We start from the raw sequence: 18,387 nt of genomic DNA, 5'->3' as shown, positions 1-18,387 counted from the left end.
AGAGCTCAAAATATGATGCGTTTTGGTCGAAGTGACGCCTTAGATGTAAGTAGGAAATATAATAGCAATTTATTTATATTATTTTGCGTTACATACATAAAGGCATATGGAGGAAATTCTCAGAGAATGAGATTGTCTAAACTAATAATAATAATAATAATAGTATATATATATATATATATAATTTTATAATTTGCAGAGGGAAAGTAGAGCGCAAAATATGATGCGTTTTGGCAGAGCAGACAAATATTTAGATGTGAGTTTTTACATTTCTTATATTTATTCTATAAAAATACAATGAAAAAATATAGTTTACCTAATACAATAATTATATAGCTTTATTTGCTTTTTTTCAGCTCTTTTTTTTCAGAAGCGAAATTCGTGCAGCTACTATGATTATTATAAAATTACTATCCTTTTAATATTAACTATGAATAAGCTTGACAAGAGCCTGAAATAATATCTATTATTATTGATTACGGCTTGCTTATGAATAAATAAATAAATAAATAAATAAATAAATATATATATATAATATATAAATTACATTGTAAATTTATAATTTAAATTTTTCAGCGTGACGAAAGGATACCTCAAAATATGATGCGATTTGGACGAAGCGATTTCTTAGAGGTGAGTGAAATTGAAGAAATAAATTAATAAAACTTGTTGAAAGTGGAATTTAGCCTTATTAACTACTTCTCGATAATTGTACATAATCGATATAATTATTAAGAATTTAAATTTACATCTGTTCCCCTTTCTTTTCAGCGCAATGCCAGAGACAAAAACATGATGAGGTTTGGCAGAAGCGATACTTTGAACGTAAGTTTTATAATTACGTAATTAATTAAAATAATTAACATATCGATTAAATAATTATAAAGACTTGATCATTCATTCCAGCGTGCCAGTAGAGTTCCACAAAATATGATGCGGTTTGGACGAAGTGATCATTTTGAAGTAAGTCGAGAAAAAAATGATAGTTGTAGTGAAGATTAATTTGTTTGCTATTAAAATCAAGTAGCAAAAAAAATCCCCAACAATAATCGCTTCGTCAATACGAAAGGTTTTTTGAATCATTCAAATCGGATACTCCATTCTCACAAAAACTGCCATTTTTGGCACTTTTAGCACCGTATCTTTGAAATAGAATTGAATGTTTTTTGAGTCATTATTATTTAAATACTAGATGACCCGACAGACATTGTCCTGTACCCATGTCTACAATTTTTTAATATAGTATACTAATATTTAAAAAATAATATATTAAAAAAACTATATTGAAAATTTAATATCCAAAACTTGTATTAGCGCCCCCTAAGGCGTGCGCTCGTATTTTTCGCATGCATCGCATTAAAGGTAGGACCGGCCCTGATTAATACTTGATTTCATATTTTAAGTGAATTAATTTGCCATATTCTGTTCATATTTGTATCATTCAATCTCCCATACATATACTGTATTTTATATTATTTTAAGTTCTGGCACATCTCAGCTGTTTTTTTGGAAATAATGTAAACATTTCATTGTTCTTATTGTCTAGGTTCATTAGTAAATCGAAATTTTTGGCAGATGATAATTTTCATTTATTTTCAATGCAAACAATGACATTTATTTGTACAATATTGCACAAACATCCCAGTACATTGCAATCACATACATCCTAGAAAATTTCCTTAGCAAACTTCAGAAAGATTTATCAAAATCCGAATAATCGTTTAGGAGGAGTGCTTGTAATTTCATATAAACTTTATATAATAGTAATAAAGCTCAAATTGAATCTACTATTGATTTTAGTTAGAAAACGTTTGTATGTGAAAAAGAAAAGAGCTGTTTTTAGGGTTTTCCGGCAATTATTCGATTTTTTCTCCCATCTTTGGACATAAAAAAACATTTAAAAAAAAAGAATTAGCCAAATTGGTCCAGGCGTTGTTGAGTTATGCGCTTACCAACACATTTTGCGATTCATTTTTATATATATAAGATTAATGAATTTAACACTGATGATTTTATTGGTATTTTTAGCGTGATATGAGAACACAAAGCTTGATGCGATTTGGAAGAAACGATCCAGGACACACTGCAGGATTTATCAGGTAAAATCTAAATCTAATCTGTACAAACGTAGTAATACCAATAAATTTTGAATTTGTACAAAATTTGTTAGAAAAAATAATGTCTGATGTAGTATTATTATATCGTTCTCAGATTTGGTAGAAGTCTGTACCCCAAAGACAAATACTTGGTCCTCCTGAGGCATAAAGATGCCGAAGTCGAGAACCCTGTCGAAAATTTGGATAAAAGCGATAAAACTGATAAAATTGCAGAAAATGAAAGTACTGAATCCAAACAGAACGAGGAAGTCGTCAGTGTACCTTTCTACGGGGTAAGATAAAAAATATGAAAAACAAAAGTATTTTTTATATATTTAATTTTTTTTTTCAGAAAAATCAAAACGATCTTTCACTCAAACCGACTCGTCATATAAATAACGACAGTTTCATGAGACTGGGAAGAGATCCTGAGATTTCTGATTTCTTCTCAATTCGAAACCAGATTTTCAACCAGGACGACCGATTTGGAACCCGGACAAGATTTTCGAAAAATATGGAATGATTTTGATTCTACAAAAATGACATGAACAAATTGCCAATATGTTGACTTGTGCTAACTAAATAACGATTCAGGTCAGAAGAGTGCTAAAAAATAGTGAATTCATTTATTTATTGTTAAAACTGTGCAAAATTCTTATCCAAATACAGTAATACCTCATTTAACCCGGCGAGCGTAAAGCAAAACAGCGCTAAACGAGACATACATAGCAAATCTGAACGTGTAAATAATGGGCTTATAGGAACGATCTCAAAAAGCTCTTCAGGGCGTACCTTTTAAAATTAACATTTAATTTTTGAGATATTTTTCTAGCATACTAAAATTGCTAATACTAATGCAAAAACGTAAATTAAAGATGATTTTATATACACGATTTTAGGGAACTCTTCAGGGCGTACCGTGTTCACTCAAAACTTGATTTGTCCCAGAATATTTTTTTAGAAATGATTATTATAATATGAAACACAAAATTTATTAATATTGTTGCTAAAACTTGTATTATAAAATTGCCTAAAAATTGTAATATATAATAACGTTTTAAAAGACCTCTCCAGGACGTTCCTTTTGGCCTGATACTTGATTTGTGCATAATTTTTTTTTCTGATATGTACATTTTAAAAACAAATACCAAATTTCCTGATATTGTACTTAAAACGTAAATTATAAATTTAAAAGAGCTAAACCGAAACAGCGTTAAACGGGGTATTACTAATTATATTGCCAATAAAATTTGAACTATCCGAGTACTGTTCTGATCTGATACCAAATTTCCAAAATTTTAAAACAATCTAGTCAGCCAATTAATAAGAATAAATGTTAAATACTTTTAAAATGTGTTACTTAATGTGTGCCAACAAATTTTATGAATGTATGAGATTCCTATGAGAATATATATATATATATATATATATATATATATATATATATATATATAATAAATAAATTATAAGTGTCTATGAAATTAAAATTCAAATTTTTAATGTTCAACTGAATTGAAAAAAAATAAATTATATATCTGAATATGTAAATTGACTAACGAAAATAAGAAATTTTATTTTTGATTTGTCCAGAATTTTATGTTTCGTTGTTTAATTTAATACTATTTATTATTTTCAGCCATAAAAAAAATCTCCCAGAATATGTCAAAGCAGGTTTAAGTGCATTTGCATATCTATATACTATACATGACACATATCTAGTGTTTTCATCACTAACAAGTTAATATACTTTGCCCAATTTTGAGGTCAAACGATTCAGAATGACAAACATAAAATTAGCAAATCCGACTTGCTGGTAAAAACATTCCTTATTAACTTCGGAAAGCTAATAATTCTTCCTATAAAGACAAATTTACAATTTCATGACTACATCAATCACTTACAAATTCATTGGTAGAAATTAAACAGCTCTAAATATTTAAAATTTTAAGTCTTAGAATGTGAAATACAAAAAATACTGAATAAACAACATTTATAGTTGCAGAATCAATAAACTAATAAATCGAGGCATAAAATAATAATTACTATAAGTTCAACCTAATTAATTAGGTTGTAAAATTAAAAAGAAATAGTGACGGTTGATTTCAAGTAAATCCCTAATAGTAATAACTAGGAAATAATTTGTAATACAAGTTTAAAAATTCATCAGCCAGTTTGTATCAATTTATTTACTTAATATTTTAGTAAAGCATAATTGAAATCATTACGATGGAGACCCCAAAAGTTATCAAAATGATCCAAAACGTGGTCTATTCGAATGACCCATTGATTTGAATAATAATAATTTAAATCAATATGATGGAGACCCCAGAAGCTGTAAAAATGATCTATTCAAATCACCCATTGATATGAATATTTGCAGGATGAAAAACGTCAAATAGCCACCACTGACTTGGCACATTATCAAGTGGAACAGAAGGAAACTATATGTGAAGAAAAAATATAACAATCTATAAAAAAAAGATCTATTATAGAAACTCCATTATTCAGAATAGTCTTCATAATGAAAGACAAGACTCTTAGAACAATCTTTGTCAACAACAGCAATAACTATATAATATGTCCTAAACTTTTGTCTGATGATTATTACTCATTCAATTCAATCTCTTACAATATATTCCAAAAATAAAGCCAGCAATAAAATCTTTAGCGTATCAGACAAATTTATTTAATTATCATGTTAATGATTCAGTTATAAGAAGTACAAAATGGCACATCGAAAAACTCAATTCAATAATGTTGATTTAAGGAAAACATTGTGTAACTCTAATTGCTTTTGAATAGCTTGTTGAGATAGATATACATGTACAATATCTTTGAATAAATAATAAAGTATAAGTTTGCCATCAAACCATTGCCATGCATAAAATTTATCTTTTATCTAGAAGTAAATATATCTAATAAATTACATCTACCCACTGACCTTTACAGCTGCAAGTCACAGACAAACCTCTTGTAATAACAGCCTCGAATGCTCTAGAAGACTGCCGAGAGCACCACACACCAACTACAAAACTGCCATTGAAACCAATATGGGATTTGATGAAGTACTTTAACAGCAACTACTGTATCTACTGGGCCAGCGTGATGGCAACTACAGGTGCTCATTTAATATTCTGGCTTGTATCGGGAGACCCCATTGGTATACCTGTAAGAAATATAAGAATTTTAACCTAGAAATAATAATGGACTATGATTTTTTTTTAAATTCGATATAGAAAGATATTTGTATTACGTTCCAAGTATTGAGTAGCGTATCCAGAATTGAAGAAATAATAATTGATAACAAATCGTACTAATTTTTTGGATAATGAAAAAAATGTAATGAAAATCCTAACCTCAAAATTATACCCGCAAAAAAAGATTATTTTCGAATGTCATTTATATATGTAAAGATATAATGAAACTTCGATACACAGAGATATTTATATTACTACGAAAAAATTAAATAGCATTTTAAATACCATGAAATGTGTAATGGCGGCCGGCAAAACTTCACAATTCTTTTTACTGCGCAATTGAAGGCTATAATACTTGTCAACACATAATAACGAATTTTAACCATGCTTGGCACATTAAATATTACATATGTGTAATATAAAGAAACACTGAAAAGCATTATAATTATAATTATTAATAAAACTGTCCCTTTTTGCAAATAACTGTGTGATGCGCTCGGTGGATATTGACAAACTAGGAACAATTTTGCATAGAGGCGCTGCATGCGCTACACTTATTGAAAATGCGGCAGGATTTTTAAACTGAAGTAAATTTTCGAAAATTATGAAAAAATCAATATATATACATTTATATATCCAACTCGCATACAAACCAAGACAGTTATGCAATATATAATCATGTATAAATCAATATATATATTTATATATCCAAATCCCACATTAACTACAGAGTTGGGCCATATATAATCATATATAAATCAGTATATACAATTATATATCCATTTCCTATATAAACTAAGCCAGTTAGGCAATATATAATTATGTATAAATCAATATATACATTTATATATCCAATTTCCATACAAACTAAGGCGACTATCCTGAATTTCAGAATAAGTTCTAAATTTGAATTTTGGAAATTATTAAGTTACAATAAGAATTGCAAACAGAATTTCTTAAATTTTCAAGATATATATATATATAACTTTCCATTAGCTGAAAAAGATTAGCAAATATAAAAATAAAATTCAATAACTAATACAACAATTTTCTCTTATTAGCATTCGTAAAGCAATTTATTACAATATTTGTGTATAAAATAACTGATTTGTACGATTTGTATAATAAGCATACTTAAAATCTATTTATATACATGTTCATATATACATCACTTTTATTTTTACAACAAATCCTTCTTTATTATCCACTATAAGGAATGTTTTAAAACTAAAATCAAATTAAAACTTAACATACTTATAATCATATAATTATTTCCTTAAAAATGAACTAAAAATGAAATAAAACATTTTAATTATAATTTCTAGTATGCAAAACTAGATAAAAAGTTAAATTATATCAAATAACAGTCTTCGCAAATTAAAATAATATGTAAAACTTAAATGTAAAATTAATATATTAAAATTATCAATATATGTAATATATATTGTATACATTATTCATCAGTTAGTATATATAGTAATTAAATTAATTTAAAATCTTTCGATTTAGTCTAAATATTTAAAATTGCATAAATCATGATTTTAACAATATATACAAACATATTTAGTGATATTTTATATGTATATTTATACATATTTAAGTAAAATAGTTTTTTAAATTGCACACAAGGTCTATTAAATTATACACATTTAGTCATTTATAATATTTACACTAAAAATTTATTATAATTAATTTTAATATATAAAATCTTTTAAGCTCTTTAAAAATAATCTTCATTTTCCTAATGTGTTTTTTTGTTATCTATTTAACTACTACTCACCACTTTTTGTTACGATAAATGTTGTTATTTTTGGTTTTCTTAATTCATCCATTTTTTACAATTTGGAGCCCCACACATACATGAAATTTTGTGGGCGTCGTCTTCAATATCGAATTTGTAATCGTAAGCCAACTGTAAAAGAATTATAAAGTTTCAATACACGAGACAATAAAATAATTAATGCAATATCATTTAAATCACGCTTGCAAAAGAATTACTGAAAATGAAAGACTGTTAATATTACCTCTTCTCCCCTGTTAATCCGCCTCTTAGCAAATATAATAATCCTGACTTCTCTGTCGACTTCAACAATTTCTGCCACACAATTCGGGTTGCAGGAGTGGTTGATGTATCGGGCAAGGCCCCCACATAATGTTGCATCAATCACACGATCCTCGTCGAGTCTGAACATGTATATTCCTCGATTCTGTAACAGTAATAAAATAATAAGTCTCATAATCGTATTTATTAATTAACACACTATAGGCGGTCCCCGTAAAAACACTAGCCAGAACAAACTGATATGTATAGCGGGCGAATTGTAAGTTTATTGCAACTTAATTATACAATATTTCAATATCCAAGTGAAAAAAACTATTTCAACTAGCTTTTAATAAATTTTATCTACTTTTTGCTAATGTAAAGAAATTAATAAGTCCGAAATGAAAATCAAAAGTTATTTGAAGAAAAGTAAAAAATGTTCTAAGAACATTCATTGCAAGTGTTCAAAGCCCTAAAGTCAGCATTTTAACTACGAATTATTCAAAATTTTAATATGTAAGTGTAAATAATAGGTTATACCAGGTTTTAGTAAAATTTATTTAGTTTTTACTGAAGTATATAAAACAGCGGCCGCAGAAAAAATTCCGAGATATTCAAAGAAATGTTAGAAATTGTCCAAAATTCACACATTGCTAAATACTGGTCTATTATGAGAAAAACGTTCCAACAACTTTTATTTCATATTGATTGTATAGCTGTATACAACAGTTTTGTCAAAATTTTAAAAAGCAATCAAGCTTATACTAAAGTATACACATCAAATATTCAGATTGAACGATTCATGTTGTCTTAGAAATTTCATAACTTTACATATTGCTAATTATCAGTATACTAAACTAGTAATTGCTGGAACTTCCCGTACCGTAATGAAATATTCGAAAAAATTTAAACAAATACTGTAACTTTCATTATTTTTGCTATCTTGTTAAATCTGAGCAAATCAAATGTAAATCATAAATCAATCAATTTATCTCCAGAACATTAACAATCGTCATTTCAGTTGCCTAATTTACACAAAATTGAAAAAGTGCTCCCGTATAGTCACAGTCTAAACTTATTTGCAAATAATTCTGTGCGACATTTTCACTTACACTGTGCTTAGCTTGGCGACATTTTTACATTTTTTAAATCCAAAATTACAAACATATTTTATGTAAAATAAAAAAAAATGTAATAATTTTCTATGCTCAAAAGTAATTGTTTTGTCAATACAAGCAGAAAGTTTCTTAGATCATTCAAGCTTAGTTCACTCAAAAGCTCTGTATTTTCAAAATGGCTGAACCTGCCTTTGCCAAAAACTAATCACCACTTCTCCCCGTCATTAGAAATTAAATGTATTTCAGATCATTCACATCCAGTACTCCGTTCTCTCAAAAATTCGATTTGTATTTTCTGCACTCTTTGCTCCATATCTCCGTAACGGCTGGACCTGCCTTTGCCAAAAACTAATCAGCACATCTCCCTTTCAATAGGGATCGAATGTTTTTTTGAATCATTCAAATCGATTGATCCATGCGACCGAAAACGTGGACGAAAATTTGTATTCATACATACATACATGCACACACACACAAACATCCATTTTTTCTGAGGTATGCCAAAAAGTTCAGAAACCTTCAAAACGTCGAGAAATGCAAAAAATTTCATTTTCGACCCTTTACTACAAGTACCCTACAGGAAGTTAATAAATTAAATACTATAACACTAAAATAAACGACAAAAAACTAAATCAACTGAATTTAAACAAAAAATACAAGCAATTTCTATAATAATCATTATTAATCTTACCCTGGCTTCATATTGCTTTTCCCTGATTTCAGATAACTCATGTCGAATCACCTCACCAATATATTCGATAACCATTGTATGTTTTTCAATGTCGCGTGCAGCGTACAATCCAAGTCCCTGAATCTTAGACCTGGGTAATTTTTTAATAAAACATTTAAAACTAAAATACTACAAGAGTTAAAATCAAATTATATTGTCGGATTATATTCTTATTACCTGGCAAGAAATACGTTATTCCTCCAGTCCTGTTTCATTTTCTTATACTGTGAACTTTTGCTGTGAACAAACTGTTTGCTGTATGGGCAAGTGGCCTCACCGGCCGACGAAAGGCTACTCGAGATGCCCAAAGGCATTCCTGATGACATATTTGACGAACTAGAGGACGACGTCAGACCAGACGATGAGGCTGAAGTCATTCCTGATGCAGAGCCGCTGTGCCCTGGTGAGCGGTGACTAGAGTAGGAATTTGACGATGTGTTTGTGTTGGAGTTACCTGAAAAAAAAGAAAGGTTTTAGTTAATATTTACAAGTAAGTATGTCATAAACAACAAATTGTATGCTTTCATTTGTAATCTCTCACCTGCAGTACGTTGTGTATGAGGTTTTTTCCAGCAGGCCTGCTGTCTGCCCCTAGGTTCAGTTCTTGCCGATCCACTTGGATTGATAGCTAATGGTAGCTCCAATAAGGGGTTCCTTCCATACTTGAAGCGATAATCGGTTAATGTCTCAATTCCTGCAAATTGAACAAATCTTATATATATAAAAATGAATCGCAAAATGTGTTGGTAAGCGCATAACTCAACAACGCCTGGACCAATTTGGCCAATTCTTTATTTAAAATGTTTATTGAAGTCCAAGGATGGTTTTTACAATGAGAAAAAATTGAATAATTGCCGGAAAAACCCCAAAACCAGCCCTTTTCTTTTTCTCATACAAACGTTTTCTAACTAAAATGTAGAATCAATTTGAGCTTTATTACTATTATATAAAGTTCATATTAAATTACAAGCACTAACTGTATACTCCTTCTAAACGATTATGCAAATTTTGATAAATCTTTCTGAAGTTTGTTAAGAAAATTTTCTATGATGTATGTGTTTATAAAGTACTGGGATGTATGTGCAATATTGTAGAAATAAATGAAAAAAATTGCAAAAAACAACATGTCATTGTTTGCATTGAAATCAAACGAAAACCATCATCTGCCAAATATTTATGAACCTAGACAATATTAGAATATGTATAATAAATTTATGATTATGAATACGAAATATAAAATGTCTATATTATTATTGCCAAAAAGCAGCTGAGTACAGTATATGTATGGCAAATTGAATTATTCACATATGAACAGGATATGACAAATTAATTCACTTAAAATATGAAATTAAGTATTAATCAGGGCAAGACCTACCTTTAATGCGATTCATGCGAAAAATACGAGCGCACGCCTTAGGGGGCACCAACACAAGATTCGGATATTAAATTTTCAATATAGTTTTTCAATATATAATTTCTTTGCATCTTTTACTAATCTTTCCACAATATTTTTAAAATCCGTAAAAAAATTACTTTATAACAACAAATGGGAAAGTAAAGATGAATACATACAATTCGGCCCTCACGATATCGATTAGGAGAAGTTTAAGATGCAATTTTGGATATCTTAAATAATAAAAAATTAATTTAATTTAATCCAACATGAAGTACCAGTTTTATGTTATAGTTATGGTTATTTTATACCGTTTAAAAGACTTCAATTTCGAATATAGTTGTGGGAATTGAGACTCATCATTTTATTTAAAGCAGTTCTACATTTACCATCGCTCATATTATAAATGTATATACATTTCAGCGTGAAGAGTAATTTAAAAAACAATGATTATTATTTTTAGGTAAGCGGGAAATATTAGTATATTATATTAAAAAATTGTAGGCATGGGCACAGGACAACGTCTGTCGGGTCATCTAGTTGTGAAATAAAATTATCTAATTATTGGCACAGTTAAAAAATGTTATTTCCCTTACCTGGTAAACTTTCGAGTACTCGAACAACAGCTGGCTCAGTAAGTCCAAACAAATCTTCACCAGTGACGTACTTGGGAAACAGACGAACTGAATCGCCCAATTCCCTTCTCATAGCGGCCAATGGCTCCAGAATTCGATTCCAAACAGCCCTGTGTGAACACAAAACAAAAACATTTAAGGCATATGCAGGGGAAAAAGACAACCACCATTATAACTAAAACAAGTAAGGGAGTAAAGCATATTTAATGATACTATTTTAAAGCAGAACGTATAATTGGTATGGAAGTTGGGGAAGTTTATAAACAGAAATTATTTTACCTTGGTGTAGCATCTCTTAGTTCAATATCATCCTGTTGAGGTTCTTGAACGCGTACTCGAAATTCTGGACGTCCAGCAACATCAGCTATTGAACAAATATATCTGAAAACAGAGGCACTAAAATGTTACATCCGAAATAATTGTATTCCACCATTTAAATCAAATCTTTTATTACCTGCACCGTTTATTCGGCCTCCTCATCGACCAGTAAAATCTGACAATCTGATACCCAATCGGATAGATGTAATTCGGCGTGTGGAACGACTGCAGCTGATGCGGCAGCAATTGACCGACATTTAAGAATATCAAACTGCCAACTCTCAACAAATTATTCAGATCAGAATGGTGCATCACGGAGGCAACTTGCCTATTTTCATCCCTATTTATATAAACTCTGCGCTGGACTGATAGGGTTGTCAGCTCATTGTCTTTCTCTCCTTTGGGGATGTGGATAGAGCAATGGGCAGTTTTGTTTTTGAAGAATACACAGCCGTCTTTGACTGCACAGCCGAGGTGATAAACGCTCGTGCAGCGGGTCTTGAAGCACCTGATGGTCGCACCGTTTTTCTCGCAGATTGTGCAAATTGTCTGCAAACTTTCCTGAAGAAAAATACAAATGTAAGATAAATCATTGCTAAGTACAGTAAAATTAATGCTGCTTCTATTTGATGGTCTTTTATTGCAAGTCGAGTTTCAAAATATGAGTAAAATATTGAGAAAAAAAAAGTAAATTAGCAAAACATACCAGTTTAGATGCAAAAATGCTTTATTAGATGCATAAAGCTAAATTATTAGTTCAAAATCACCAAATCTCAAACTACATTGCATGGAAACACAGAAAACTTAATTATCCAACTGAATTCAAATTTAACTTGTTTTTATTACTATATCTGTCCATTTCTTACCTGCAATGCTTGCTCCACATTCATCAAAGCCCCATTGACTGTCTCATACACTCCATCAGACCACAACGCACAATTCAGATGAACCCATTTATCAACATCAAAATTCAGAAGCCTGGCTGGACCATCAGCCACACCGTCTCCTATCTGATGGCAAAATATGCATTTCCTCGTATCATCAGGCATTTTGCTAGGCATCACAGTGACACCAACTCTGAACAAAAGTTCCATGATCTCTCTATCGTTTGGTTTCTTATATTTTTGAGTGGGGTGAATGAAACCTTGAAGCCATAAACGATACCTGAAAAAAAAATTGGATGTTTAGAAACATTGAGGAAGCGACAAGAATAAATGACAGAGTCCTTTATTACCTCAATCCCTTCCATTGTTTGGCTGGCGGCATGTCGAGTCCAGAATCTGTGTTCTTCCTTGGCCTCTTAGCAGCTGTTTGTTTTTCAGCTAAACTTGTGCAACTATTGTCATCAATATCATCAACTGCCATTTTCTCATCTTCAGTTAAACTCGACGTATCCATCTTTTCTTCTTTGATATCCGGTTTTGTGTCTTCGGCGTTGTTCGATTGGTTGAGAACATCTTCAATGTCCATAATGCCATCATCTGTGATAAAATTAAAACAAATCAAATAAAATGAGCATACCTCCAGCTCAGTATTATATTTTATTGTACTCACTCGAATTGATCATGTTAGTCATCAAAACTTTACTGTCACAATCAACAGATTGATTGCCGAGTGTCTTCTCATCCAAAATACTTGTGGGACGCCACTGGAACTGTTTGTAGCAAGTCTTGCTGCAGAAATATAAATCTTCAGGATCATTGATCAGATCACGATTGTCGTCATTTGGAAGAAGAGGAAACTCTGAAGCTTTCGCTCTGATCAAACTATTAAGAATTACCACATCGCAATGTCTGCAGAATTTGGCAGTACCATTCAGTATAGTTTGGATATCAATGGGAGCTGCAAAAATAGATGGATTATATAAAGAAAAATAACATAAACATCGATTATAAATGTTTTAGTGTCTGAATATAATTGTACCTCCTTCTTTTCCATCTTTTCCTCTCGTCCTATACAATCCCAATTTCTGGCTGGGTGGTGTTCCGGTTCTTTCAACAATTTGATACCCTGTTGGAGGCGGAATGTGCAGAATGCCAGCCAAGTCTTTCAAAACTCCCAAAATATCTTCGGCTGCATCCGAAGTTAGTGTTAAAGTGACTGTGACGTTATTGCCGTCGTCCTTCTTCTTATTGTTCATGATGTTGTTGAGATTGTTGTTTTTCAAATTATCTTTGGGAGCTTGATTCTCCTAAAGAAAAAAGATAAAGTTATAATTTCTTCAAATGTTTGAACTTCAATCTGTTGTTGAAAGCTTATTTTTTATTCTAGATGATTTATACCTTGTCTTCATTAATATTTGTACTCCATGGTGTTTTGTAAGGCACTCCAGGTTTCAACCTGATAGGAATAGGTGCTATAATTGGTATAATCGGTGACAATCTCCTTTTAGCAGTACGCCCATTTAAACCTTCTTGTTCCGATTGCTCTGATTCATTATCATCAATATACTTCAAACCTGCCAAATAGAAAAAACAATATATTGCACATAAATACTAGAGATAATACTCACATTATTTTTTTTACCAACCTGGATATTTGTCTTTTTTATTTGATCTATTACTGTAAAGTATTGATTATTGTCTAAATCGAGTGTATTTTCAACGTCATTTGGAAATTCTGGACTTGAAGAACTTATTATGGAATCAGGTGTGTCAGGACCTGGATCGCGAAGACAAATTTCCATTCGGCGCTCTTCGTAATCATGTTCGAATTTTATTGGGCTGAATTCCTGTTGCAAAAAGATTACGATTTGAAGATAAAATATCAAATGCATGCAAAAAGCGAGCATTAGTTAATAGTTAAAATCTTACCTGATCATAGAACATTCTCTGAGTTCCTCCTGCCGATGTCAATGCTCCATCTTTTTCACAAGCCGCGGCGGGTAATGCCTTATCGCCGAACGGTTTGCTATCATATCTATCAGGAACACCAGGCAAACGTGCAGATCCGAATTCGCCAACCAGGTCGCCTCGTAACGAATCATAGTCTTTGACTAGACAGAATTTAGATAAATCACCGGCGCCATAAGGCGGGCAAACTGCATAGTTCCTAGACAACAAACAACAAATTATATAACGACAATGAATTTTAATAACTAGTTGGTTTGGTATTTAGCCTTGAGGCAAGTTACATGAACTTCCCGATATGTGTAATTAATCGACTTAATCAATGAAAAATAATTTAATTTATGAGTGATTAGAAGTATTCCGAGTGGACTTATTACACATGATTGAAAACGAACGAACACTTTGACTCGGAGTATTTTCTAATAGCAAATTTTCAAAAATCACCAGTTTCAAATTGAACCAGTTTCCATAGGACTTTAATGGTTTACTATGTTCATTAAAACCAAGTACTCATCGTTATACCAAGTAAATCGTCTAATTTTAATTTTAACAAACGTCAAAAAAACTACTCATTTTCTTAATCTTTAATTAATTTTTAAAATTAAACTACTTTTCGTAAGGCCGTGATATTTCAGTAAGTTCTATAATACAAAATATATCGCCAAATAAAGTTCCATGAAAATTGGCTTAATTTTTTTTTCAACAGTTAATTACAAGAAAACGGCTCGGTAGATTTTCACCTAAAACTAATCAGTATCATTTCCAACTAATATCCTTCGAACAGTTTTCGATTTTTTAAAATCGATTCGGTAGTTTGAGCTTGAATGTGGTCGAAATGTTTAACACTTATTTGCAAATTACAAAGAAACGGCTGGTCAGATCGTCTCACAAAACTGACAATAGTTCTCATTGAGATACATCAAATGGCTTTTAAATTTCTGAAATCGGTTCAGGCTTTTTTGAGAAAACGTCGATCAAAGATTTAATTTTGTCAAATGTCAAAGAAACGATACTAATTTTTGCAAACTTTGACGATTTTTCAAAATTAAACGACTTGTCGTAGGGCCGTAATATTTTAGTATGATCTACAAGACTATAGTATCTACCGTCAAAAAAAAATCATAAAAATCGTCGAAATGTTTTTTTTTTTAAACTTTATTACAAGAAAAGGACCCGGCCGATCTTTACCATAAACTAATCAGCACGATTCCCAATCAATATCTATCGAACGGTTTTTGAATTTTCAAAATCGATTCAGAATTGCGGGCTAAAACGTAGACGAAATTTTTTTCACTTTTCTGCGATTTACAAAGAAACGGCCCGGCCGATCGTCGCACAAGATTGAGAAACGCTAGTCCTCATCGAGATACATCGAATGGCTTTTAAATTTTTGAAATCGATCCAGCCGTTTTTGAGAAAACGTCGATTTACGGCAAAAAATCTGTTCACGTACATACACACACACACACACACACATACATTTTCCAAATGTTGGTCTCATTCGATTCAGAATGGCTTGAAACGTCGAGAAAACATAAAATTAGCAAGTCGGATTTTTTGATGAAAACAAACTCCTTCGGGAAGTTAATAGTCCGATTAAAGTCTTTTATTATAAAAATTACCTGCAATGCCTAGGCTCGACGACGGCCAGTGGCTGCATATGCCTCAATTGATCCATTAAACCGTCTATAAACGAATCATAATCCTCGTCCTGCTTTCCCGCCCCACTCATTTTCGAATTAGCCCTGCTCTTTTTCTTGGCCACGGCAACAGCTGATGCTCCCATCGCGTCCGGCATTTTTATGGGCCCACCACTTCCCTGCGCCATTGACAATCCCTGATGCTGTGCGGCTGCTGCAGCGGCGGCCGCGGCTTGCTGCTGCTGCTCCAGCTTTATTTGCCTGCGCTTGGCTTGATATTCGCGACGTTTGCGCTTCTTGATTTCCAACGCGGTTTCGTGTGCGGTTCGCATCGCCGCCTCATTCTGCTGCTGCTGCTGCTCCAGGGTCAGCGCAGGCGGTGCCGTTACGGCCGGCGTCGTGTCCATGATGAACTCCTCTTTGATAACGGTATCTTTCAAACTGCAGTGGTCTGACGAGACCGAAGACTGCTGAGAACTCTCGTCTAACGACAACTCCTTTTTGACATCTTGGGAAGGAATTATCATGTTGTGTACGGGGCTTTGCAAAGCATCCGGCGTCAAAATCTCTTTCTTTATTGTAATGCTTTGATGCTGTTCCATGTGTTGTTGTTGTTGTTGTTGAGAAGTTGCCGGCATGCAATTCATATCCATCTTCAGCTGCTGTATCAGTTGCTGTTGTTGACTGTTTATTAATAAATCTTGATGCTGTTGTTGTGATTGTTGCTGTTGTTGTTGTTGTAGTTGCTGCTGCTGATGTTGCTGTTGCACAATTCTTCTCACTTCAACATGCTGTTGCTGCTGCTGTTGCTGCGTTGTTTGCTGCGGTGTTCCAGTAACAACGGCATTAGCCGCAGTCGTAACAACAGGAGATCTGGATAAAAATGACGTTTCCCGTGACATGATTTGCCTGACGGGCGAAGATTTAGGTGAATCGCTCTGTGTGACATGCTGCATAGGCATAGATGCTGTGGCCTGAGCAGATGCCTGCAAGGCAGTTGTCGGAGGTGGTATAACAGGCCTTGCCAATTGTGCTTCTAAAGACGAAACCAATCCCAAACTTGGTGCACGTTGTTGCGTTTTCAGAACCTGTACAGTCGACCTTTGCGGTGGAGAAATCAATGTTTGATTATTCGAATGTGTAACTTGTTGCTGCTGCTGCTGTTGCGGCTGTTGTTGTTGATGATGATGCTGCGATGGTGTTGGGTTTACAACAACAGGCGGAGGCGGAGGCGGTGGTGCTGCTCCATTATTAGAATTCTGCAACAGCTGTTTCAATAATACATTCTGCGAATCTGAAGAAGTTTCAGGTTTCACATACTTGACATTACTCATCATAATTTCAGTTTTAATTTGCGACGATGATATCGTGCTGTCGTCCGACGTCGACGTAGGTTCGTTTTTGACAGTCATTAAATCCATGCTATGTCTCTTCACGGCTTGAATATGTCCAGGTTCAGTTTTAACAGGTAACAATACTTCGTCGGTCGACTTTGATCTTCTAAATGGAGGTCCAGTCAATTGGCTATGCAGAAGAGTTTGGCATGATGACATTTGTGGTTGTTGAACAACTTTTTGTTGTTGTATATTACTAAGCCCAGCACTTTGCTGCTGCTGCTGTTGCTGCTGTGTGGAAGTTGCTAGTAGCTGAGGCGGTTCTGCAATAAGCCTACTGGTCATTATCAAAGCAGGTGGTTGATTCATGCTAAAGGTGCTGACTCGGGATTGAGCAGGCTGTGAAAGAGTTGAACTCAAAATATTGCTAGCTACAGTAGGCCTTGCAGTCGTGTCCACTTGCATTTTCTGAGGTTGTATCTTTGTTAAATTAGGCATAACCATGCCTGTATTGCCTGCACTAGATGTTTGTTGCTGCTGTATGTGTAAAATTTTAGGTGAATGTAATGGAGACTTCACAGCGAGCAATTGGCAATGTTTAGAAGAGCTGCCTTCAACAGTAGACGGAGAAGGTTTGCGCTGTTTCATACTTAAAAGAACCGCTGCATTTGCTGTGTTGGTAACAACAGGAGACACTGTTCTTGAAGACGATTGGACAGTCATCCTGTTTCCACTCATTAAAATAGAACCAACAAAACCGCCTGCAGATGCTTCACTCGATGTCAGAACTTTGTGACATGTGGCTTAGAACTCAATAATTTTCCTGCATCCTGCTGCAATGTCAGTTTCATAAGGAGTGTTTTGTTGCGCGGATGCTCTGTGTCTTATGTACAACTTCTAACCTTGGTAGATGGTAAGAGTGTTTCAAAGTTAACTAGATCCGATTTCGAAGCTTCTTTAGCTTTCAAGTCAAACTTTGTGTTTGTGCCAATTGCTGACATTATTGTACACACTGCTGAGAAGCATTAGCAACATT

General features: G+C 32.8%; 2 protein-coding genes across 2 annotated transcripts in view; both read right to left on the bottom strand.

Annotated features, from left to right (window-relative positions):
* LOC113389840 (cytochrome P450 4C1-like) overlaps positions 1-5,658 on the bottom strand; it is a 54,694-nt gene extending 49,036 nt beyond the window's left edge. Inside the window, exons 1-2 of the mRNA XM_026626843.1 lie at positions 5,579-5,658; positions 5,038-5,262 (exon numbers count right to left, since the gene is read on the bottom strand). The gene's annotated coding sequence lies outside the window, so the exon portion shown is untranslated. The remainder of the gene's footprint in view (positions 1-5,037; positions 5,263-5,578) is intronic.
* A 1,356-nt stretch (positions 5,659-7,014) lies between these two features.
* The window catches only part of LOC113389836, a 59,584-nt gene continuing 48,211 nt past the window's right edge, over positions 7,015-18,387 (bottom strand). The window contains 16 exon segments of the mRNA XM_026626840.1: positions 7,015-7,205; positions 7,318-7,500; positions 9,144-9,273; positions 9,360-9,561; positions 9,724-9,876; positions 11,172-11,320; positions 11,490-11,591; positions 11,665-12,089; positions 12,395-12,692; positions 12,763-13,009; positions 13,083-13,370; positions 13,452-13,719; positions 13,811-13,986; positions 14,079-14,259; positions 14,342-14,579; positions 16,000-18,139. Of these exon segments, the coding sequence (XP_026482625.1) occupies positions 7,113-7,205; positions 7,318-7,500; positions 9,144-9,273; positions 9,360-9,561; positions 9,724-9,876; positions 11,172-11,320; positions 11,490-11,591; positions 11,665-12,089; positions 12,395-12,692; positions 12,763-13,009; positions 13,083-13,370; positions 13,452-13,719; positions 13,811-13,986; positions 14,079-14,259; positions 14,342-14,579; positions 16,000-18,139 (5,273 nt within the window). The 3' untranslated portion in view covers positions 7,015-7,112.

Source organism: Ctenocephalides felis, unplaced genomic scaffold, assembly GCF_003426905.1.
Source record: "Ctenocephalides felis isolate EL2017-DRISC unplaced genomic scaffold, ASM342690v1 CF-g0.4_SCAFFOLD_03573, whole genome shotgun sequence".
NCBI classification, from domain to species: Eukaryota; Metazoa; Arthropoda; class Insecta; order Siphonaptera; family Pulicidae; genus Ctenocephalides; species Ctenocephalides felis.
The sequence above is the reverse complement of the archived record's forward strand: the minus strand, read 5'-3'. Positions and strand labels throughout refer to the sequence as shown.